Genomic DNA, 25,384 nt, shown 5'->3' on the forward strand with positions numbered 1-25,384 from the left:
ATGACAACTTCTTGGAAGTCATTTCAGCTCTGAAACGTCAACTGGATTTCAGCTATGTGGAGGCTAATGAGACTTGGTAAAATTTGGTCAGTGCACCCTAAGAGCTGAACATATAGCACTGGGAAAAGGAAGATTCTGCATGGCCAATAGTATTCTGTGACAAATACAAAAAATGGTCTGTTATAAACAAGCAAAGTACTATACGTGTGAGACCCTCTTAACCAACGTCCCATTAATTTTGTTTTTCTTTGGTGCAATACAGTGGAAAGAGCCTAGCAAAGTATTTTTTGTCAGTCCCAATATAGCACAATCATTAGCTGAATGAGTAATGCAGGTCTGATGTGTTCTCTGAATACAGATTTCTTTTGCCATAAAAATTGGTTGGTACACACATTTTGATACTGAACGCACAGGTAGGGTAATGCTCAAATGACAAAGCCTTCAAAAGAAGTTCGTGATTTTAGTCTTACGTAGAATTAATATAGCATACTAATAACCTTAACTGGGTGATAGCCAGTGTTAGTCAGACTAGATACTTGGAAAAAGTGAACTTGTCCATTAATTTCAGTGGGTGTACTAAGGGCTGGATTTCATTTGATATGGCCCCTAGTTTTAAAATGCTGTTGAGCTAGGCCTAGGACATTATTGGACACAAAAATGAAGATGTTTCACAAAAGCTGGAATTTCTGACAATCCAGTAAAAATATTCAAAAAACCTGGATAACAAAAAGGGATATAGAACGTGTCCCTTCTGTTCACTCAACCAACCTCCCTTCATGCTAAGAAGAGAGTTACAACCTTGGTTTTACAGTTCAAGATGCATAGCACTACATTCAGGTCAAAGTAATTCAGGAGCAAAGATTCACATTGCTGTTGGACGATGAAAGTTCACATTTACAACTTGCATGAAAAACTTTGTTATCGGCTTTGTATAGTTCTGTGTACATGCCTGTCATAGAGCTGACGGGGAACCCTTTTCAGACATTACATCACATTACCATCTGGGGCCAAAAGCTCCAATGAAGGGTAGGGCTTGTGCGAGAGGGTATTGAAGGCTTCATTACAAGAAATTCTCAATACCATCTTCCTGAGTTTTCGGCCAGGCATTGCCTACATCGTTAGTGAATGCAAAGTTTCTAAGGATACTCTTCTTTCTCAATGTTGTGTTTCGTTCCTGTGCAATCACAGAAAATACAGCTTTGTATACAACCTTGCTGAACTGCTCATGGTAGGTTAGTATTTCTGTACTACAAATATCCTAAGATTTCTAGTTGGGTAAACATTTGTATGCTTGCTGCAATTCCCTGACACTGAAGCTGCATATTTATGCCTGGAAATAAGTACCTTACCCTTCAGCCTTACAGTGGTACCTCGCAAGACGAAAAACACGCAAGACGAAAGAGTTTTCCGTTTTTTGAGTCGTTCTGCAAGACGAATTTCCCTATGGGCTTGCTTCACAAGACGAAACGTCTTGTGAGTTTGTTTCCTTTTTCTTAAAGCCGTTAATAGCCGCTAAGCCGCTAATAGCCGTGCTTCGCAAGACGAAGAGACTCGCGGAACGGATTAATTTCGTCTTGCGAGGCACCACTGTAATTCCTTTGTTAGAAAACTTACTTTCCCAAGGAATACAGCTGCCAATTCATTATGCTTGCCGCTATACACTAGCAGCATACTGTTACAGCGAGTTATTCTCTGTTCTTGTGTAACATTTCCCACAGAAATGTATAGTACGCTAACATGTCTCAAAATGATTTCCCCTCATTTTCAATTACATATACCAGCTTGACTCTATAAATGTGAACCTAAGGATGAGTTCACATTGATATGCTCCTAGCACTGTATGCACTTGACCAATAGTATGGTCTTAATTTACTTACGGAAGTTCTCCTTGAGCAAGATGGTTCAGGAATTGGTGGAGCCAGGACCCATACCTCACCTAAGGTGGGTCACACATGTGCCACTAAAACCTCATACGTGGGTCCCAGAGGTTGAGGACTACTGCTGTAGCACATCATGTCCTCTTATATAACTTGCCTCCTTTCTGAATCCTCCATCCTTCTGCATGTATTGCATGGGCCTATGGGGAATCTACTTCTCATTCTGCAGATAAAACAGGGAGGAATAATTATAGCTTATACCTCACCGTGTGGCAGTGCAAACAGTACATTACTGTTAAAAACACGATGTAGAAAGTACTGTGATTGACTTAGTATGCCGTAAACAATGACTTATCTCATCCATCATGACACCCATTCAGTGCTTTGAGATACTGTGTTTATTGAATGGTATTTCACAGTGCTTGCAAGTTAAACACTGCTACAAAAGCTAGCATTGTTCTTGCGAGGTTTTGCTTCTACTCATTTATGCGTATGGTTATCACTGATGTTAAACTTTTCCAATGATCCATCATAATTTACTTGAAAATTATAATGCATTGGTAGAAAGATTAAATTTGTATGAGGAATTAACTCCTTCAGAGTAATTTGTGATCAGGGAAAATGATAGAATTAGTAGAGATTTGTTGTTTCCTATGGTTTATTGAACTTGAGCCATCAGAACCTTTCTGTTCTCCATGAACCTTTAGCATGGAGTATCTCCACAGAGAACAAGTAGCACTACATTGGCTGCCATTCACATTTATCATCCTTGGGTTTCACAGTGTTTAAGAGGATTATAGGTCGGAAATCACATGTCCAGTCATAAGCTAGCTAGGATCTCAGCTCTAGATACAACGTATTAGACCAGGGGTCTGCAACCCGCGGCTCTGGAGCCACATGTGGCTCTTTTACACCTTTGCCGCGGCTCCGGGGCGGATACTAGCAAGGGGAGGAGGCGCATTGTGTGCCCCGACACTCCCAACTGTGGCAGGCGCTGTACTGGCTGTGACATCGCATGGGGGCGTTGCGTGCTTCAGTCACGCACCGTCCTGACGTCACCTTCCCGCCCGCTGTCAGATCGCGGCTCTGGAGATATATTTGTTTTAAATGTCGCAATGGTTTTGCGGCTCCCAATTTTTCCCCCTTCAGAAACGGGTCCAAGTGGCTCTTTTTGTCTTAAAGGTTGCAGACCCCTGTATTAGGCCATCAAAAGCATTAAAGATTACTGATGCTTACATAGTTGGGTTGTATGGAGTGTTAGGGGAGAGGTAGTACTTCGGGGGGGGGGACATGCTGTGCTTCTGGGGTAGTTGTCCACCTTTGGTCCCCTGTTGGTGTGTGACAGCGGTCCAGGAATGGCTTTGACTGTCCGGCTAAACCAGGTGAGGGTAGCCATTGTGTCATCCCTGCATGCAAAGAGACCAGTAGTGGGGCCAATGATTAAGAAAATGGTTACTGCACATGCTGTAGAGGGAAGTGAGGGGCAGATGGAGCTCATCAACCTGGGAAGGTAGACCACCTGGGAGAAGGAAAACTGATCCTAAACCTCCACTGCCTCGCAGGATATCTTCGGGGCATTAGAAGACTAAGGAGTAAACCCTACACAGATCCGAAGTGAAGTCCCTAAGAAGACTGGATGGCGCCTTGTATGCCTCCTTCCAGCAATTCCTGCAGCCCAGCTGGTCCCAAATGTATTGCTCTGCTTTACTTTGATCCACATCAGTGAAGTCAAGAGGAGGGTCTTGTCATCTGGGCAGTCCAGGACCACCATACACACTGCCCAGGCTTACACCCTGGGGAGGTCACTTCACTGCTGCTAATGCAGCAGTTTGACTTCACCCCGGGAGGCACACTATGTCTCTTGAGACAGACAGATGCCAACAACAATACAATTAAAGCTTTGATACTGTGCAGAGTTAGGTACATTTAAGAACACATATTTAAATGGACATGGGTATACATAACACCACAGGACCAGGCAGTATTGCTGCTAGAATGCTAGATGTTTATTAACATCTTTAGGATCATGCTGTAAAAATGCCTCATTAAACAGAAGGATTTGTCCTCTCCCGGACCTGTAGTTATAGCATGCATCCATCAGATGGCAGAAGAAAGTACCGTATTTTTTGCACCATAACACTCACTTTTTTCCTCCTAGAAAGTAAGGGGAAATGTCTGTGCGTGTTATGGAGCGAATGCCTGCGGGTGGCGGGGGGATCTGCTGCAGTCGTGAGCAGAGGATCCATGGTTCCCCTTCCTTCCCTCCTCCGTGGTTACAAAGCATGGATCCACATGGATCCTCAGGATTTTTGCATTGGGCTACTCCAAACTCACTGTCAGATCACATGTCTGTGGCCACAGCATGAACAACAAAAATCATATATCCACTATTTCGTTTAGAATATTTTTTTCTTGTTTTCCTCCTCTAAAAACTATGTGCGTGTTATGGTCTGGTGCGTGTTATAGAGCGAAAAATACGGTAAATGCTTTTGAGTTTGTGAATAGCAAAAAGCTTCTAGCACCTTTGAAACTTAAAACAATAGTAAATAAGTTCTCTGTGTGGTTTTAGGGGAGGGAGGGAAGAAACACCAGCACCCCCACCCTATTGAGCTTATCATGCTTGGATTAACATTAAAATTCAGTTAACCATACAGCAGTTTGTTTTAGGTGTTCAAAGAACAAATATATTGGTAATTGTTACAATTGTATGACACCATAGACCATTATTCTTACCTCTGTATTGCAGAGGAAGGGGATGCTGATGCTGAATCTGGAAAATGAAGTTATCTCAAGGTCTTCCAGTGAATCCTTGGCTCAATATACCCGTATATTCTACTTTTGTTCTTTCCGCAGCTCCAAGTGTACTGCTGGCACTTATGATTGGATTTTCTGGACACGACAACAATCTGAGACTCCTAATTTCAATTGTGGATTGAAACTATGTTCCTATTGTTACTGGTGTCTAGGCAATTCAGTCTCAAGCTTAGTACTGGGCTTTATTCAGAGTAAAATATGTTTATAATTAGGCTGATAGATGAATGTCATTGAAGATACTGCATGTGAAGGTAAAGCTGCAATATTTTATCCAGAGCAGGACAGTCAAAATTTTCACATTTGCCTTTTGTGGGGAGGCTGAAATCTTTAATATCCGCCCATACTTACTGTGTATTTGCATAACTTCTAGGGTGATCTCAGACAAACCTACCATAGGAAAGATGCATCCTGGTTGCTTGTGAGAGAGGAAGGGCAAACTACATGGATTCCAAAGACTAGAACAAAAGACAGAAGCAGACAAGAGGAAAACAACTCTTTAGGGACACAGGGATTACTATTCCCTGGTGTTCAAACAAATCACTTACTAATCATCTGACATCATTCATTGGCTAAAAACAGTGAGAGCAGTCAGGCTGGCTAATTTCATAAAAATCACTTAGGTGGGTACCTGCCAATTTTTCTTCATAACATTGTTTCTAGGGGGGCTTGAGACTGACTTTAAAGAAAGCTCAGAGATTAGGCCCTCTGCGGGGGGGGGGGCACTAATTTCACAAGTGTCATTGTGCTCATAGGAGCCATCTTAGAAATGCTTGGACTAGCACATACTGGGCCAGTGAAGGGCTGCTAACTAAGCAGTCTTTTAATATCAATAGAAGAAGGTGCACATTTGACACCTCCCTGTCAGAAGAACGGAATGTTTTATATGTAGGTGCATGGGCTGGGCGGTAGGTGTGCCTGCTGAATATCTACTTGTCACATAGGCTTTGGAAACACAGAACCTCTCCTTACCCCCGTTGTGCCAAATAATTATGCCTCAGCGGCTTGGTTTTGCAATTGTGGAGAGCAGCCACGGTGCTTTTCAAAGCACTGCAACTAGGACTTTACTCTGTGTGCGCTTTTAAAAAAAACACGACGTCCAGGCTTCCTCAACCTCGGCCCTCCAGCTGTTTGGAGACTACAATTCCCATCATCCCTGAAAACTGGTCCTGCTAGCTAGGGCTCATGGGAGTTGTAGGCCAAAAACATCTGGAGGTTCGAGGTTGAGGAAGCCTTGACGTAGACAAAAGGCCGAAATTCAACAAAGCGACGTTTCTCATCTCTGCATCTCCATCGGTTGAACTTCCTCTGATTACAAGGGGGGCACGTAACAAAAAGTCGCTGCGCGGAGCGCTCCTTTTCAGTGCTCTTCCGTGACACACCGAGCAAGCTCGGTCTTCCCTGGCCCGTGTTTTCCCTCGCGAAGGCTGGCTCCGATCGGGGCTCAGGGTCTGCCTGGGTCCGCTGCTGCTAGGAGAGCAAACAGAAGTCAAAATCATGCAGCATTAAAAGCCCTGCGGCAGGGTGGGGAATCAAGCGCTTTTGCAGCAGAAACTGCAAAAGGCGGTATACAAATTCAATGAGCCCTGTGAACTTTCTAGCCCCGTTCCCCGCTTAGCTGCTGCCTCATTAATTTCTTCCCATCGCTTCTCGCCCCGCATGAAAAGCACCCTGAGACCTAGAGCCGGAAGTTGCTGCGATTGCAGCACCCCCGCGCTGCTTTAAGGCCAGCCTCTTCCGGGGCGGTGTCCGCTGCGCGCGTGCGCCTGCACCGCGTTGCCGCCAAGGAGCCGTTTCCGCCTCGGACCCCGCGATCGGCGTAGCTTTACGTTTCTGCGGATCTTCCGCCATGGTGAGTGAATGGGCGGGCGCGCTCTCGTATTTTTATCCGCGCGCGCCCTCCCCCGGCGCCTCAGCCAAGTCTGTGCTTTTCTGGGCATCCTCCGGGGGCTTCATTCCCATTTCCTCTATTTCTCTTTACTTATTTCGCAACAGTAGTTTGCCATGTCCCTTTTTTTTGGGGGGGGGCCTGCATTATTTCGTTATTGGTGTTTTTTTTTTTTAAAAAAAAGAAAAACTGCTGCAAGCTGGCCTGAGCGCTACAAATACAGTGCAAGGATGGGATATCAACATTTTCAGTAGACAAAAATTGCTGTAAGACCATTTCATAGCTTCTTGTTCCTGGAAATGATGCTGAACCTGTTGAATTTCTGTCTCTCCTGAGTATTTGCCTTACTACTTTGTTTTGGAATGTTAAAATGTCTAAACACGTTGCATACATAAATAAATGCACACAGCAGTCTCTTTTATATTTTCACATAGCTGTCATCTCTTGGCTCTGGGTAACCTCACACCATCAGTTCTGCTTCATTCCTCTCTATGGTGACACTCAAACCCATCATGACCAAACGAGTTCTTCAAAAGCAACAGACAGCGGGGTTGTACTGGTGTGGCTAAAAACTGAGGGTGGTATCTGTATTAAACTTGCAAGCAACACGTTTTATAGTGGGAAACGCATAAATGTCCATATTCTTCAACTGCTTAGTTAACTTTAATGATCAAACGATTTCTACCCTGTGTCTCAGCTTCATATATGGTGGAAACATTAATACCTCACCATTTTTTATATATTCCAAAACAGTTGACTGGCTCTTTTTATCTTTTTGAAGACCTTAACAGCTGCTGGGACTTGGTTACTGATGCAAAAAAAGTCCTCACCCTCAAGTGAATGGTAACATGGTTCCATTCACGTGTCACAAGCAAATTCTGGCTATGAGTTGGGATTTGTTGAGAATGAAACCAACTGTGGTCCCTGGTTCAGATGTAATAAAGAGCCAGAGATGGTAGTTGTTTTCTCCCAGTGCAAGTGGAAAGGAGCAAATGATTCCTTTTAGAAACATTCACAGTGATCTATTAGCTATAGTTCATCACAGTGTGTGGGCGGTAGTGTTGAGAGGGTTGTCTAATTAGGTATAATATATGTGGCTTAGATGCTGCTGCACTATAAAGTTTACCTACGGGTACCTACGTTACAGCCTCTCCTGGTATGTCCCACAGAGGAACTTACGATCTTCAAACAAAAACATCTTGGAGGTCCCAGGCCACAGAGAGGTTAGGCTGGCCTCAACCAGAGCCAGGGCTTTTTCGGCTGTGGCTCCGATCTGGTGGAACGCTCTGCCACAAGAGACTAGGACCCTGCGGGACTTGACATCTTTCCGCAGGGCCTGCAAGACAGAGCTGTTCTACAAAGCCTTTGGCCAGGGCACAGCCTGACTCCCTCCTTTGGCAATCTTCACAGAACTCTAGCCCAGTGGTTGCCATCAATTTGATTTGAATTAATTTTATAATGAAATGATTTTAGAATGTTGTATTATTTTATTGTTGTTAGCCACCCTGAGCCCCGCTTCGGCAGGGGAGGGTGGGATATAAATAAAATAATAATAATAATAATAATAATAATAATAATAATAATAATAATAATAAGGCTCTCTGGGAAATCTGACCCTTTTACCATCTTGATTGGCTAGGTTTCTACAGTTATCCTTGCATAATATTCTCTAGACTTATGTTTTACTGGTATTCAATTCTCAAATAAAACCTATTCTCCCACTCTCTCATTTTAGGCTCGAAATGCAGAAAAGGCCATGTAAGTAGTCTGAATATTGATATTTTGTCACTGAGAATATTTTCAGCATATTATAACAGTTAAACTGTCTTCTTCCTTTGATCCATAACCGTTTAAGAAACATTACTTTGCACTTCTGCAGCTTACAATATGTTAATCTTGGTATTCTGCCTGTGCTTATTAGTTACATTTTGGACATGGTGTTTCAGACTGTGACAAAAGTATTCCTAAAACACACAATTTTAATATTTTCTCCATTTCTTTATAAGGCTTATGTTTGGTTCTTCCCATGCTAAATCATATAAATGTGTGACACATAAGTTATGAGCATTATGATTGCATATTGTCTGTTTCACGTGGAACTTTCTTCCTTTTAGGACGGCCTTGGCGAGATTTCGCCAAGCACAGCTAGAAGAAGGAAAAGTTAAGGTAAGCCAGAAAACCAGTTTGGCTTCTGAGGAGGAAGATTAAAGGAACAGTTTCTAATAATGTAGGGGTAGATCAGGGTTTCTCAGACCACTGAAAGTCGTATGCAACCATAGCAGGCAAACTTCTAGAACATTGGAACGGATGCATTAATAAATGACTGTTGACCTGGTCATATGTTTCTGCTTATCTTTCATTATTCTGCAAAGGAAACTGGAAGTGAGTCTCCAAACTTTTGCCTCCTTGATAATTGTCTTACTAGAGAATCAACTATTGAGCATTTTGTTCTTGGCGTGATTATGAACTCGAGTCTTCCACATGATACCATGCTGTACCAATGGACAGCCATGTGATGTCTCATTTTAACTTTTACAAATCAATGCCTTTTCTATCTTGTAAAACAATAAAGCTGTTACATTTTGTTTTATGTTTGTGTATTGTTGCACTCACAAGCTGATGACAGGTTGCGGCATAAAACAAATATAAAAAATAACAACCTGTCCTGCCAAAAGTGACAAAGGGAGTGATGGGGCAAAGGAATAGACATCAGATGTCCAATAGACATCAAACCAGTTAGATGAAAGGGAAAGAGGTGATTATTGGTAATTTCTGCCTCTTCTTCACCCTGCAAGCTCCCTTTGCCATCTTCCCTGACTGTTCTGGGAAGTCCAACTGTCTGGAGCATTTTGGGGGCAGGGGGCTACAGGGAGAAAGAAGAGCTGCCCAGAGCTGCTTCCTCCACTTGTACTTGCAGAAGTGTCCAGTTAGCAGAGTTCCACTGCAGGCAAGACAGTCCAGTTCCACCTAAATATTAAATACAGTGGTACCTCGGGTTACATACGCTTCAGGTTACAGACTCCGCTAACCCAGAAATAGTGCTTCAGGTTAAGATCTTTGCTTCAGGATGAGAACAGAAATTGTGCTCTGGCGGCACGGCAGCAGCAGGAGGCCCCATTAGCTAAAGTGGTGCTTCAGGTTAAGAACAGTTTCAGGTTAAGTACGGACCCCCGGAACGAATTAAGTACTTAACCTGAGGTACCACTGTACTTGTTCAACTGTCAAATGTCCCCAATGGTGTCTGTAGTTTGGTTGGCCAGACAAAAACTACAGGGGTGGCACATTATCTATAAAGCAGCCTTTGGCATCTGTTCTGACAAGATAAAGTATTAAGGTAATAGCAGCAGTGCAAAATTAATGGCTGCCTCTATTGTGACAGAAGGGCAGACATGCTCTATTATAGTGGGGAAAGGGGTAAATATTTTTGACCCAAGAACTCACTGTCTGATATTTTGTTAGCCTACATTAAACCTGTAAGCTAGGGATGATATAAAGTGTTAATCATACTTGGAGTAGTTGGATATCACCTAGGAAAGGTTTTACTGCATGTTAAGGCTCATAAAATAACTTGTAAAAAATATAACTGCCGCTAATGCCAGCAATTTCAAGAATTATTGATTAAAAAACAACCATGCAAACTGCTTAGGGTGCAGATTTTTGTGGGAAAGCAGTGTGAAACCGAAAACTTATGTATTTTTAAATTTTCAAAATAACAGCTAGAAAGTCAAGGTGGCTTCCAGAATTTGAGTGTGAGACACATGGAATTATCTGCCCCCCCCCCTTGGGGTTGAAATAGGAGGGAGAGAAGCTTCAATCCCAAGAGAGATATTTGGAATAAGTGCCTCAAAAATGTTGATGGACCCTAAAGCAGTCTTATTTAAGACTTGCCCTGTATCAAAGAGATGTTCGCTACCTTATATTTGGTCAACAGCAGCTTGACCAGAAAAGGGTTTCCAGTATTCCTGAAAGCTTTGACTCACAAAAGGAAATTAATTTCAGAAATCCAGAGCAGCCACTGGTAGTGCCACACTGTGTCCAGGTTGTTTGCATGTGGTGCACAAAAGGAGGAACCAATATTCTAATGGCAGTGTGAGGCAAAGGAAATCAGACTCTTACTTTGTGCATACTTGGAACTATTACAGAGATGTGGAAAGTATCGGGAGTGAAATGTTGAGAGTTGCATTGGCTGTATGTGCAGACTGTGAAAATACAGAAAATACACAAATCTGAAGATACCATAATCATATTATATTTCTTTGTTTCAAACAGGAGCGAAGGCCTTTTCTTGCTTCAGAATGTAATGAACTGCCAAAAGCTGAGAAATGGAGGCGGCAGGTATTTGCTGTTGAGGATTCTGAATAACAATCCTCTAAGTATATAAATGAACCCCTGATAACATAGTTCCAACTTCTGTCTATTTATTGAAAGACAGTCCTACCTTGGATCTCAAATACCTTGGCTCCCGAACAAATCAAAACGATCAAAACCCAGAAGTGAGTGTTCTGGTTTTTGAACGTTGTTTTGGAAGGCGAACGTCCGACAGGGCTTCCACTTGGCTGCAGGAGCTTCCTGTAGCCAATCAGAAGCTGTGCTTTGCTTTCCGAACGTTTTGGAAGGCGAACTGACTTCCGGAACGGATTCTGTTCGACTTTGAAGGTACGACTGTACTCATGTATTTCTCTGCTTTGTCACGGATGAGGAGATGGTAAACGAAAAAGATGCAGTAGTGGACAGGCCTGCAGGAATTGGTCTGCACATGCTGATAGCAGCAACAGGTGGGTGGGGAGCCGTGGCAAGGAAGAGCATGCTTTGTTGCGCCTCCCAGTCTGCCACCTGAGGCAAGGGGCTCACTTTGGCTAGTGCCAGGGCTAGGCCTATGCACACCATGGCATCATTGTGTTAAACTACAAACCAGCTGTTGTAGTTTAACAAAACAGTTCCAAAGTTTTAAATCTATGAATTGTCAAAATTGGTTGTCTGCGAAACCATTTCAGGTCATGGGAGAGAAAATGTTGGAAATGCTCTTTGAATAATGATTGCATGATGCAGTACCTTAAACAAATAGCTTTAAAATTATTATTCATTAAACAAAAACTTTTTAAAGGTATTGCGTCATACAGCCTCTAAAATAGATACTGCTGATTTGTTTGAGGGAAAAAGTAATTGTCGTATAATGTCTCTTTTTAAACAGATTATTGGTGAAATTTCCAAGAAAGTGGCACAAATTCAAAATGGTAAGTTCCTAATGCAGGGACGGTGTTAATATTCCTAATGGGGGGCAGGGTTAATATCCTTATGAGCCTGCAGATTGTACTTTTCATTAGCATTTCTTACACTTGAGACTTCTTTTTATCTCTGACCCTGAAGAGCTGTCACTGCTCTGAGGTCTAGGCTTGTGATAGTGAACTGATAAAAGGAGCTACTGCTCTGGAGCCTGCTTTTGTTGGAAAGGATGCTGTGATATCTGAATTGTGACTCTGGTATTCAACAAGCCTATCTAGCCAAGCTAGTCTTGGGTCAACCTTCTTGATCCTGATGTGCTTTGAGTCTTTGGAATAATAACTGGCTCTGGTGCTTTTGATATCCACACATTAAAACTTACTTTAATAAGAAGCCTGCTATAAAAGTTGTCTAAAAGCAGAGGGACTGATGTCTTCATGTGACATAGAGAAATAAAGCAATACGAATGAGCAGTATTCTACAGTGGTGGTCCATGGATCGGTGCTGGTTCATGAGTCATCAGCTGTTACTCTGCAGTAACTCCACCTCAATCCAGGTTGGTAGGACACTTCAGGGATCAAATATGGCCCTGCTCCCTGCCTGGCACATTGCGGGGTGGAAAGAAACTGCCAGTCTACCACATCAGATAGTTTGAAAAACACTGTCCTACAGTACCTGGAAAAATTCAGAATAGAGAATGTATATCAATGACTGAAACAGCTATTTCCTCCCCATTTCCTTTAAAAAAGCTGGCTTAGGTGAATTCAGAATTCGTGACTTGAATGATGAAATTAACAAACTCCTAAGAGAAAAGGGGCACTGGGAAGTCCGGATAAAGGAGCTGGGAGGACCCGATTATGCAGTAAGTATACAAAAATTATTAGATCCATATGTAGGAAAGTGCAAACACAATACAAATTTATGTGTTATAATTTGATAAATAATAACCACTGCCTGGTTCTCATCATTGGGAATCTCAGGTGAGATACCCACACAGTGGCTCTCAATACCATTCACCACACTGAAGCAGAGAAAGGTTCAGATAGTATACTGTTGCAGAAGATAAGGCTCAGTAAAACAGTTCTGGACATGGATAGATACAGCTTATAGGCTTTTCCAGATACAGATACCTACAAGTACAAGGTATCTCTGTTGCTTTAAATAAGTTCAGCAATTCAAGACATAACACTGAACATGGCTAAATGACTAACAGACAGACAGATAAACTACAGAGTAACAGAGTACTGAGCTGACATATTAATCACAGATGTAGTCTGGGCACTAGACCATTACCATAGGAACTACGTTGGCTAACCTTGTGATTAGCTCATCATGGGGTGATTTACACTCATGAAGGAAGTTAACCCATTCTCATACCCAGTTATTCCAAGACTTGTGTAAGTGGATATCTACATAGGTAACTCAATAATTCAAATGTATTGTTGGGTCTTCCATGTTATAAATAGTTTGTATGAAGTTCTCCAGATTTGACCATGCCAATCTCAGTCTGCCCAAACCACATGAAACTCTGCCTGTACTCACAAGTTCTGTTTTAGTCACACAAGAGGAAATACTAAGCATTGTGGCTTTTACCCCTTTCTTCCCCCTCAAGAGAATTGGTCCCAAAATGCTTGATCATGAAGGGAAAGAAGTTCCAGGAAACAGGGGTTACAAATATTTTGGAGCTGCTAAAGATTTGCCTGGGGTCAGAGAGCTTTTCGAAAAAGAACGTAAGTATTTTTGTGCGTGTGGCATATGCATTAGAGAAATTAAATCTTTTTTTAAAAAAAATTATTTATACTTTTCAAATTTATACATTTCATTAATTTTACAATCATTTTAACATTTCAAAGTTTGACTTCCTTCCCCCTCTTTCTGTGGTTCCTTAAATTTATTTTTTAATATCTTCTGCATATCCAAATTCATTTAATTTGCTCATTTAATTATCTACTTCAAATATATACTCTTACGAAACTGCAGGTTATTACAATAATCCTGCCAATGTTTTTATCTGTTAATATTCAATAAACCATTTCCATTCTTTTATAAAAAGTTTGTTATCTTGATTTCTTACTCTTCTGGTAAGTTTAGCCATTTCTGCATATTCCATAAGTTTTTGTATCCATTTTTACTTTGCTGGGACTTCTGCTTTTTTCCATTTTGGTGCAAGTAGCATTCTTGCTGCTATAGTCACATACATAAATAAATTTCTATACAATTTAGGTAGTTCTGTCCCTATAATTCCCAAAAGAAAAGCTTCTGGGTTGTTGTTTTTTACAAAGGTTATTTTAAACATCATTTTCAGTTCATTATGAATAGAGAAATTAAATCTAGTATAAAATTTTACAAAGTAGCACACGTTTTCCCATAAGACGTGTTGGGAGTTATTTTCCTGTAGTTTCCCCTCAGTTTAATGCAAATGTTAAGAGGAGGAGAAAATACATATGCAACTGGTTGCTCTGCTCAATTTTTGCAGTGCAATTGCTACTGTTTATTTTTAATTTAAAATTTACTGTTTTAATTTAGAAACATTGATGGAATAGGCCCTGGCGTCTCCAGGTAGGGCTGGAAGTTCCTCTTTCTTACAGTCATTGCTGGCATGTTTCCTATGGATGCCTTGCCCAGTGGTTTGAATATACTGTAGGTGTCCTTGGCTATTTGGTTGAATCTTAATGACTAGCTAGTCACAGCAGGTAAAGCTATGTGCTTCCATTTTCTCTTACTTGGGTGGAGAGTGACTTTGCAATTGTTCCTTCAGCCCTTCCTCCTCCCAGGAAAACACGAGCTGAACTTATGAAGGCTATTGATGCAGAATACTATGGCTACAGAGATGAGGATGATGGTGTCCTGGAACCGTTGGAGCAGGAACATGAAAGGAAAGGTAGGCATGGTCAACCTCGGATCGGTTGTTGCTTTGCTTAAGTGTCTTTTACAGGAGACCCCACTTCTAGTTACCTGTAAGACAAAGAAGTACAGTGCTACCTTGGTTCTCAAACGCCAAAAACCCAGAGGTGTTCTGGTTTTTTAACGTTTTCCAAAAGCTGAATATCCAATGCGGTTGTCAGCTATTGTTTCCAGGGCACCTTCACCAATCAGAAGCTGCACCTTGGTTTTCGAACATTTCGGAAAGTCAGTCAGACTTGCAGAACGAATTAAGTTTGGCACTTTTGTTTTTGTGACTGTGTGGAACCCAGTCCAGCAACTGATTGATTGATTGATTGATTGATTGACTGTGGAAATAGACAAATGACTATCATCAGTGCAGGTAAGAAATTATTTTTTTAAAAAATCATCTTCAATACTGTCTTATTTATTTTATAGCACAGTACATTGATTATTGCTTTCATTTTATGGATCAGTAGTCTTGTTAGATGGTAAAATTCATGTTAAATTGCTGTATTAGGGGTTGTTTTTAAAAGTCTGTAACGGATTAATCCATTTTTGCATTACTTTCTATGGGAAAGCACACCTTGGTTTTGGAACGCTTTGGTTTTGGAACGGACCTCCAGAACAGATTAAGTTTGAGTACCAAGGTACCACTGTAAAACAGTTCAGTTCTTTTCAAAGGATCTTATTTCTGCTTCTTATTTAAGAAACGGTAGTGGGCATGTCGTTGAGGGCACATCTTCCATTTTGGCATACGCTGTGTATTAAGTACTTCAGTAGTGTTGCTTCTTTCTCTCCATGTGGATTCTTACCTCACAGGAGTGTGGCTGTTTGTCTGTCTTGCCCTGTACTGACTGCTCTGAATGGCAGGGTCTGAGGTACAGTCTTTTCCATCATGTGCTACTTGATTTTATCCCCTCAACACCCTTAGAAAAATAATAATTAGATGCCAGGGATCTATGAATGTGTGACCTTCTGCATGTGTCACTAAGGTATGTCCCCTTCCCCAAATTAAGATTCTATTAAGATCTGTTGACTGAATATTTGCAGATCAATTTAGAAGCCAGTTTTAATCAAGCTTGTATTTACCTGTTGTTCACGTTATCCACTTTTTTATACTGGATAAAATAACCTGTAGTAAGCTTTTGATATGACCTTTATATTGCCCCGAAGTCAAATGCCAGACGCTGTTATTTTACAAATTTTGTCTGACAATTCAACTAATTTTTTTGGCGCTTGCTAACAACATTCCTGTTTAGACAAACCTATGCAGCTGCTTAGAAAGCTGAGGTGATTTTAATCTGTTTTACTGTTTTAACTCTTGTATGTTTTAAAACAGGGTTGTGACCCCCCCGCCCAATTTTACAGTTTTATCTTTTGTAAAGTGCTTGGAGGGTTTTTTGTTTGTTTGTTTGTTTTGCATAAAGCGGTATATACATTATTAAATAAAAAAATTGAGTTAATCAGTATTGGAGCTTTTCTGCTACAGAAGTGCAGTTTTCCCCCCTCCTAAAAGGCAGTCAGATGTCATTACTAATGATATTGGTCTTGTTTTATTCAGAAAATACATCTGAAATTTATCTGTTCCCTCATCTGGATCTTCTTCCTTGGCAATTCGCTCCAATAAATAGATATTTGGTTATGCTGATGATAATCACATGGGTACAGAGGAAATTAATTCAAGTCTTTTGGAAAGAAATCAGCCTCAAGAAAATTAGATGAACTACTATAAGGAAATAACTAAGCTGCTGCTGTTGATTATGTCAAAGCATTATAAGTTGGCATGAACTATCCCCCAACAGAGTTGCCTTCTTGCCACCATTCTGGTACTTTTAAATAAGATAAATCTTCTGCTGTTTTGCTTATGAGTTCAGAAGATTGGTTATTGCCTTTTGAAAAATGAATACGCTAGTAATTTACTTAGATTGTTTTATCAGAAGCATTTCATTGACAATACTACATTACCTGGGGTTTGAGGTTTGAAGTCTGTACATTATGAAAATCTGGCTTGCTATGCTCTGTAGACCTTATTGTGGGGAAGAGTTGTACATCTCTACAGAAATTAGCAGAACTTCTTGAATTACTGTTGCATATCTAAGAGTATAAAATTGAACACCTGTTCAACTAATGACAAACTGGCGTATAAGTAGCACATGGTTCTGAAAGCAGCATTCATCAGTTCTCCACAGTAAGTTCATGCCTTTCCCAAATATGCTTTGATCCTGCACTATGGCTGTATCAACCTTTCATTTCCTGAGACTAAGCCCTAGTGTTCAGCTAAGTATCATTCTCACTTCACAATTTTGAGTCTTGCTGTACTCTTCTCATTTCAGCCTGTTACTGTATCAGATGATGATACAAGGTGTCTGAACTTATGAATATTTACTCGGAAGTAAGTTCCATTGGTCCCAATGACACTTACCTCCAAGTTCATTTGCATATGTTTGTGAACTACAAATTGGTATTAGTAAACCCATTGTGTTTTCCAGTAACTTCTTCACTTTTTTCCTAGACACTTGCATTGTTTGTACAGAAGGCATATAGAACAACAGGTGTGGTCCAAGTGTTTTTTTAAATTACATACATAAATTGTAAGATACCTATATTGTTCTTTTTTTCCTTTCTAACTGTGGTCCCTGGTTTTGAAGTGTCTTTGTATAGTTCGCTTGAAATATTTATTTTGCCAAAGGCAGAAATGATGATCCAGAAAGTAGGAACATTTTACTTCAGCTAAAGGAGAGAACAGTGAATTGTGACATGTTTGAACAGGTCTCTTTTAGGCAGTTCTGAAAAGCCAGATTTGGCAGCAAGTTCTGGAACACCCAGTTCTGGAGCTATATAGCAAAGTTTGGCAAGCTGGAAAAGACTCTCTTAAATATGCAGGGGCTGGTTTTTGGTAGCTTGTTTTCAACAGCACTAATTTCTAGTTGTTCTCTGCCCTGGTGCTCCAACAATGGTCTCAAACTTGCTTGTTGCCTGATTCCTGGCCTACAGTAGATAGTGCTCTAAATGCAGGAAGCAGGAAGGTTGAAACTTCCTGCAGCAAAGTATTTTCCATCTTGAACAATCACTCCCTGATAGAATCTCCACTCTAGAAATGGATCCAGAGCTGCCCCAACCTCTCTCTCAACTGTAAATATTATAGCAGTACAGAATTGCTTGTTAGGTTTGCTCTAAATTGAGCCCTTGCCTTGTCATGGCTGTGAGAAAGGGGAAATTAAGAGTGTTAACAGACTTCTTATTTTATAGTCTGCAACACCTTTCCCACTTTAAGAAGTGAAGAAGGGCTCCAAACTCCCATCCCCTAAAGCTGATTTCAAGCAGGGTTGTGTTGCCACAGAAAAACAAAGACAAAAAGGAGAGGCCAAGCCTCAGACAGGAACATGGCTATTAGAAAGGGAAATTGTAGATACAGTGGTACCTCGGTTTTCGAACGTAATCCATTCTGGAAGACCGTTTGAGTTCTGAAACGTTCAAAAACCGAAAACCCAATAGCTGAGAGCTAGGCTGCAGGATCTTGCACTTAGCGGAAGCCGCGTGGCATGTTCGACTTCTGAGGCGTGTTCGAAAACCGAAGCATTTACTTCTGGGTTTATGGCGTTTGAAAACCAAAATGTTCGTCAACTGAGACATTCAAAAACAGAGGTACCACTGTACTTTGAAAACTGCATGAGTTTAAGTCAAGCAATGAACATAACACAAGTTCTGGACTGCTTGAGGGAACCAGGAAGATGGTGGAATCAGTAAGACAGGAAGCAGTGCCACAGAAGCTGAAGATGTTCAGCTTTTATGGAGCATTCTCATATACATTCTCTTGAAGTGTAATATTTGGTGAAAAGAATGCTTGTTAGACAAGTTCATCTTCAAATGCAAGGGGCTGCAAATGCTAAGCACGTTTGCTCCAGTCCCTGGAGGAGGAAGAGACCCTTGAAGGGAGTCACAATCGGTATTGTTAAGCCTATAGTACCCACCCAGTGAGGTTACAAAATGGGTTGTTTTGATATCCTACAGTGACCTACTTGAGCGCAGACTCAGCAGAAAAAGGGACAGAACATCTCTTGTTGGTACCTAGTTCTCAGTTAAAATATATACCAGTGCATCCCTAAGGAACCTACATTCCTTAAATTTATTATTCCTTTGAGCAGATCATGGGAAGTAGGCAACCTGACTTCCAGTTTCCTAATTTGAAGGGGTTTTAAATTACCATTGGTGGGACACTGAACCCTGTTTCTCCTACTGTATAAAAGTGTGTCAAGTTTCCAGGCCACTTCATACATTTAATAAAATAGACTGAAACTTATGAAAAGCTCACATCACAGTAAGGCTACATTGTTTTGACCGCTTACGTGGCAGTAAATCCCACCGACTTCACCTTCCCAGGGCTTTAGACTGGGAAAATTCACAGTTCTATCTGGAGATGCTGGGGATTGAACCTGGAAACTTCTGCATCCAAGGCAGATGTTTACCAGCTCTGAGGGAGGAAGGATTATAGCTCAGTGGGAAAAATGGCTACATCTCAGCTTCTAAAAGGTTATTCAAATATAGTGCATCTAACTTACTTTATTTATTACATTTCCATACTGCCCTTCTTCTGAGGATCACAGTGCCTTACAGTATAAAAATACAAAAAGACAGAACAAACAAACAAAAATACCCCCCGTTTAAAAGGTCATAATTAGCCAAAGGCTTGGGAACTCATTGGTAGCCAGTGCAGGTGTGCCAGGATCAATGTAATATTCTCAGACCACCTTGCCCCAGTGAGCAACCTGGCTGCTGAATTCTGCACTAGCTGAAGTTTCCAGACCATCTTCAGAGGTAGTCCTATTGCAGTAATCTAACCTAGAGGTTACTTCATTCCTTAATGAGTTGTTAAAAATAGTATTAAAAACTGAGCACATACAAATGTATGCTAGTGAAGTCAGCCTAGCTTTTGTAAACAGGAGTCACACTTCATAAACTTGAAAGAATTCTTTATGTATACAGTACAGGAAAGGCAAACCATTTTAAAGTATAGTAAACCATTTTAAAGTATAATAAAGTTCAGGCTTTCTCAGAACTTATCATAGCACTGGGTTAAAGGTAAACAAGGTTTAGAGGGAGACATTGTCGGTTTCTATCTGGATAAAGTGGAGTAATGTGTGCTGCAAACTTGAATCAAAATGGGGGACAAGGCGGGAGGGATGCTTCCCTTACTGTTCAGCTGACGGAAGGCTATCAACTGAGTGACACTCTTGGATACCCACCACCCCTATTTCTGGCCCAATCTGTTGTAACTATAACATGAGAAAACCCTGCCCATAACTCTTTTGTAGGATTGCCGTAAGTTTCTGCTAATTGTACCCTTCTAAATGCCTTCTCCAATGCTACTGTTCCCTTCTCAAGGAAGCAAAGTTCAAACAGTACAAGTAAAAACTGATAAATACGTTTGTGGATTCACCAAAAGTTGACTCTTATAATTGACTCTGAAATGAAAGAGCTGGTGCTTTTTGAATTGAATTTGGTCAACCTCTTAAAATCCAAATATAAAGTACTACTTTTTTTACTTGCCCAGTTATTGCAGAAGCAGTGGAAAAATGGAAAGCGGAGAGAGAAGCGCGGCTTGCAAGAGGTGATAAAGAAGAAGAGGAGGAGGAAATAAACATCTATGCAGTAAATGATGATGAGGTATTGTGCTGGTTTCAGTCCTGCTAATAACAGCATGTCATGAATGTAGAAGAATTCATTAACAGTAAAAGGCAGAGTGGCATAAACATTAGCAAACTTGGATCGGCCTGCCCGTTTCAGTGTCTGTGCATTTCAGTGTCTTTATGTATGTGATAAGTGCAATTTCTTTGCTACGTGGATAAAATGTGACTGTCAGACGCTGGGGTGTGTTTCTGAATTTGGAATGAAACATCAAGATGAATCAAGTCTTAATTTAGGCTGTACTTCCTGCTGTGTACTGGTTACACACAGAGCATGCATGAAGCCTGCTGTGGACTTATGGGTGTGTGTTTGTGTGGTTTAAAGAAAACATTTGGCTTTTTATAATGGAATTTGAAAGCTAGTCAGTCTGCATTTGACCAAGTTAGGAAATGTAGTTAACAAAAAACCTCACCTATTTTCCAACTTTGGAGAAATCTGACTTTTAAAGCAGCTCAGCCCAATGCGTGTTGTCTGAATTTGTATGAAATGGGTGCAGCAGGAAGATGTAGACTCCCCCCACCCAGCGCTTCTCAAAGTGGGAGTGGGGAATGAAGGGGAGACTTTCTTTCCTTCGTTTACTTCTTCCATGCATGCACTTCACTTTATCACCTCCAGCATCAGAGTTGGAAAGGAGAAATGAGGGGAGGCTTTCAAAGCCCTCTGTGATGTATTCCATTCTCCTTTGCACCTCAACATTGGAGGTGTAAAGGAGAGCATGGGGAAGATTACAAAGGGCTTTGTGATCCCTGTGTTGGAGGTGACCTCAAAGAACAGCACAGGGAGCAAGAAGCAGTCCCCACTGAATTGAAACTGCTTCCCTTTCTCTGAGCAAGGTGCACTCCTATCTGCTGCCCAGCACCTGATACTCTTTCCTACAGGACAGTTGATGCCATTGGCTTTGTGGCAGAAGTGTGGACAGTCCAGCTAGAACAAAAGCAGGCGCCTGGTATTGACTTTTTCTTCACTGGCATGATGCGTGTGGTTGCATAAACTGAATGTTCTAAATGTATTGCAGTCTGATGAAGAAAGCGGAAAGGAAAAAGAAGGAGAGGACAGTCAGCAGAAGTTTATTGCTCATGTCCCAGTGCCATCACAACAAGAGGTAAGGAACAAATAGAAAATGAAAGTTGTACAGGTACATTGAACTTCCAGAGGAATAGCTACATTGCCTACTCCAGGAAAAAACATTTTGTGGCACCTTTTTGCGGCTACTGTGTTTTCTCTGTCATTCCTGACTTCATTAGTGCATTTTGCAAATTTATGTGAAATAACTGGAGCAAACTTAGCAGTTTAGCTGAAAAATAAAGCCAGACTAAGGTTCAGAAAGTATTTGTATCTCAGAAGAGAATCATTTTGCACTTCGATAACTATAAAGGGGTTGTTCAGACATAACCATGTGAAACAACGCTTAAGTATTACAAGAATGAGCCTTGGGATTCCATTGCTCCTCCCACTCAGTACCGTATTTTTCGCCCTATAGGACGCACCGGCCCATAGGACGCACCTAGTTTTTTGGGGGGGGAAATCAAGGGAAATTTTTTTATTCCCCCCCCCCCAGGTTTGCGCAGCCATCCCCAAGCTAGAAGAGGGAGACGGAGCGCTCCGTCTCCCTCTTCTGCCTTCAGGGACAGCTTGGCCCGCTATCCTGCGAGCTTGTGGGGCTGGCGGGGGGGGAGCAGGCTTGCTTCTCCCCCCGCCAGCCTCCCGATCAGGTCGGGGAATAGCGGGGTGGCGGGGCTCCGCCATCCCCCTATCCCCCGAGCTTGTGGGGCTGGCGGGGGGGGGGGGGAGAAGCAAGCCTGCTTCTCCCCCCGCCAGCTTCCCGATCAGGTCGGGGAATAGTGGGGTGGCGGGGCTCCGCCATCCCCCTATCCCCCGAGCTTGTGGGGCTGGGGGGGGAGAAGCAGGCTTGCTTCCCCCCCCCCAGCCTCCAGATCAGGTCGGGGAATAGCGGGGTGGCAGTGCTCCGCCATCCCCCTATCCCCCGAGCTTGTGGGGCTGGCGGGGGGGAGAAGCAGGCTTGCTCCCCCCCCCCAGCCTCCAGATCAGGTCGGGGAATAGCGGGGTGGCAGTGCTCCGCCATCCCCCTATCCCCCGAGCTTGTGGGGCTGGCGGGGGGGGGGGAGAAGCAGGCTTGCTTCCCCCCCCCCCAGCCTCCAGATCAGGTCGGGGAATAGCGGGGTGGCAGCGCTCCGCCATCCCCCTATCCCCCGAGCTTGTGGGGCTGGCGGGGGGGGGGCGGAGAAGCAGGCTTGCTTCTCCCCCCCCCCTCAGCCTCCAGATCAGGTCAGGGAATAGCGGGGTGGCGGCGCTCCGCCATTCCCCTATCCCCCGAGCTTGTGGGGCTGGTGGGGGGGAGAGAAGCAAGCTTCTCCCCCCCCCCCCAGATCAGGTTGGGGAATAGCGGGGTGGCGGCGCTGCGCCTCCCCGCTGTCCCCAGCTTTTGGGTGCAGGCTGCTGCCCCGCAAACCTTGCGAGCCCGCGGGACATCCCGCCGGGCTTGCAAGACTTGCGGATAGCTTCCTGAAGCCTGGAGAGCGAGAAAGCGAAAAGCCTGCATTCGCCCCATAGGACGCACCCAGATTTCCCCTTCATTTTTGGAGGGGAAAAAGTGCATCCTATAGGGCGAAAAATACGGTATATTAGAACTTCTGTTTCTGGGCTGCAGCAAACCATAATGTGCCTGTTGCAATGAAACGGTAAACTGGTTTTCTGCAGCCCCAATTCAGAAGGTTCTGAGCATAATGTGCAATAAAAAGGAAAGTATTGTGCTGCTGCACTAGTGAGAGTTCTTGCCCTGGCTTCTACCAGCACATCCGGTTAGTTAAATGCACCCCTATACCTCAGCATCTTTGCAAGGAGAGTTTGTATCAGTTCTGGAAAAGTGGTGACACAGCATCCTAAAAGTCACTGGCAACTTAAGTCAAGGAACATCAGACTTTGGCCACAGCAATAATCTTTTGACACCTCTCTTCAAAGCTTTCATTAGGTAGTTCCTTTTCATTGCCAGCATGTACATATCAGCTGTTTTTACTAAATCATTTGCAATCTGTGAAGTTTTAATACTTTATTTTAAGGCTGAATGTTTTTAATCTGCAGATTGAGGAAGCTCTTGTCCGAAGAAAGAAGATGGAACTTCTTCAGAAGTATGCCAGTGAAGCTCTTATGGCTCAAAGTGAAGAGGCTAAGAGACTTCTAGGACTGTAGCGTGTGTTGAGACAGTTCTGTTTTATAATCCATCCTAAAGCATCCTGGGAGCAGTTGCTTAAAGCACATTGGTTCTGCAAAAATGATGTACTCTTTACAAATGCTGGAAACGAAGGGTGATTTCTTTCCCCAAGCACATTACACTGCAAGCATTTTACTCTGCCCTATTCTGTACATTTTTTTGTTTTCAGCTTCAGTAGTCGAAACTCAAAATAACTAGCCAGCTTGTCTTTGAGTTGTCCTTTTCTAGCTGCTTTCCTTTTTGCTTAATTTCTGCTTTATATGGCATTTTCAGTTTCTCTTAAATTAGAAATTAGCATTCCAGTATGCTTCTCCAGTCTCAGTAAAATACAACAGCATTTAGATAAAGCCATATTTAGCTGCTCACCCTAATTGCCTACAAATTTGGAACAGAATTGAAGGCAGTTGTTGCAGTGTGTTTTTTTTTTTTTTAATGTTTGACTTCACAGCAGAACTGAAGCGCTGCACAACTAATACAGCTTTATGTAGCATGCTCAAAGCTCGATGTGAACACCCACTTGGTTGGATTTCTGAAATGCTGGATATTTCAGCAACTAATATTGTAAATACTGTTTCACCTTTGTAATATCACTCGGATCTGTTCAGTAAAACAATTTTTATGTAGACACATTTGTTCATAGTTTTTACTGTGGCTTGAAAATACGTCTATTTCTTTATGGGAAAGTCATAAGACTACTAAAGCCTCTTAGCTGCCAGAATCTGCTTTGTCACATGAGCGAGGGAGGTTTCAATAAACTGAGAATCAAGAAATGTTAGGACTCCATAAATCGATACCAATAAGATCATTATCTGAAATGTATGTGCATGGAAACCATTTTAAAGATGTAATATTGCAGGTGAAGCTGGTACACATTTTTATGGGCCATTTCTCCAAAGGAATATTACAGTGCAGTCACTGTGTGTGCTTGTCTTGTATTAGTCCAGTTCACAGGTAAAGCATGGGATTTATCATGACCTACTTTCCTAAAATAGCTTTTACAAACCAAAAAATTATGTAAGCTTGTGTGGCCACTAGTACTCATGTGTCCTTTGTGTGCTTATTGTGGCTGTGAAAGGGAGTTGAACAAGATTTATATTAGGAAAAGTCAACCAAGGAAAAGCATGGGTTGGTTATCCCTGAATTCTAGTGATTTGGCAGCTACCAGCACCTAGAAGACCACTTTGTTTCCTGCTTGGCAGGGGGTTGGACTCGATGGCCCTTGTGGTCTCTTCCAACTCTATGATTCTATGATTCTATGATTCTATTTGTATAAAATGAATCCCCATTGTTATTTTCAGAACTCCTTAATTCCAATGTCTTCAGTTTGCTCTATAGGCTTGTGATCTAGAAACCATCAAACTTGCTCAGGGGATTGTTTAGTATAGCTTCATTCCAAAACACAAAGCATACAGTAAGAAAAGTAGCATTTGAAATGAATGAATGGTGTCCCAAACATCTTAGTCACTGCTATAATGCACCATAACTTTTAGTAGTGCTCTCTCTGTTTTCTACATGTATTTATCCTACATGTATTTATCCTATTCTTGGTTGTAATGAATTTAACATTAGTCCTACACATTGTTGCCTTATACTGCTTCAGTCCCTTGGGTCACAGTGTTTGATTTGTTACAAGTCCTGTGGTACCTTGGGTTACATACGCTTCAGGTTACAGACTCCACTAACCCAGAAATAGTACCTCGGGTTAAGAACTTTGCTTCAGGATGAGAACAGAAATCGTGCTCCGGTGGCGCAGTGGCAGCGGGAGGTCCCATTAGCTGAAGTGGTGCT

At 42.1% G+C, this 25,384-nt stretch overlaps 1 protein-coding gene across 1 annotated transcript; it reads left to right on the forward strand.

Annotated features, from left to right (window-relative positions):
- Positions 1 to 6,437: 6,437 nt before the first annotated feature.
- ISY1 (ISY1 splicing factor homolog) lies at positions 6,438 to 24,221 on the forward strand. Its single transcript, XM_082212011.1, has 11 exons — positions 6,438 to 6,540; positions 8,312 to 8,334; positions 8,691 to 8,742; positions 10,846 to 10,911; positions 11,768 to 11,810; positions 12,546 to 12,658; positions 13,409 to 13,526; positions 14,555 to 14,677; positions 20,234 to 20,346; positions 21,383 to 21,469; positions 23,467 to 24,221. Exons 1-11 carry the CDS (start codon positions 6,538 to 6,540, stop codon positions 23,572 to 23,574), a joined length of 849 nt encoding a protein of 282 aa, XP_082068137.1. The 5' UTR covers positions 6,438 to 6,537; the 3' UTR covers positions 23,575 to 24,221.
- Positions 24,222 to 25,384: the final 1,163 nt, after the last annotated feature.

The sequence above is a fragment of the Podarcis vaucheri genome, assembly GCF_965113315.1.
Source record: "Podarcis vaucheri genome assembly, chromosome: 2".
In the NCBI taxonomy this organism is placed as follows: Eukaryota; Metazoa; Chordata; class Lepidosauria; order Squamata; family Lacertidae; genus Podarcis; species Podarcis vaucheri.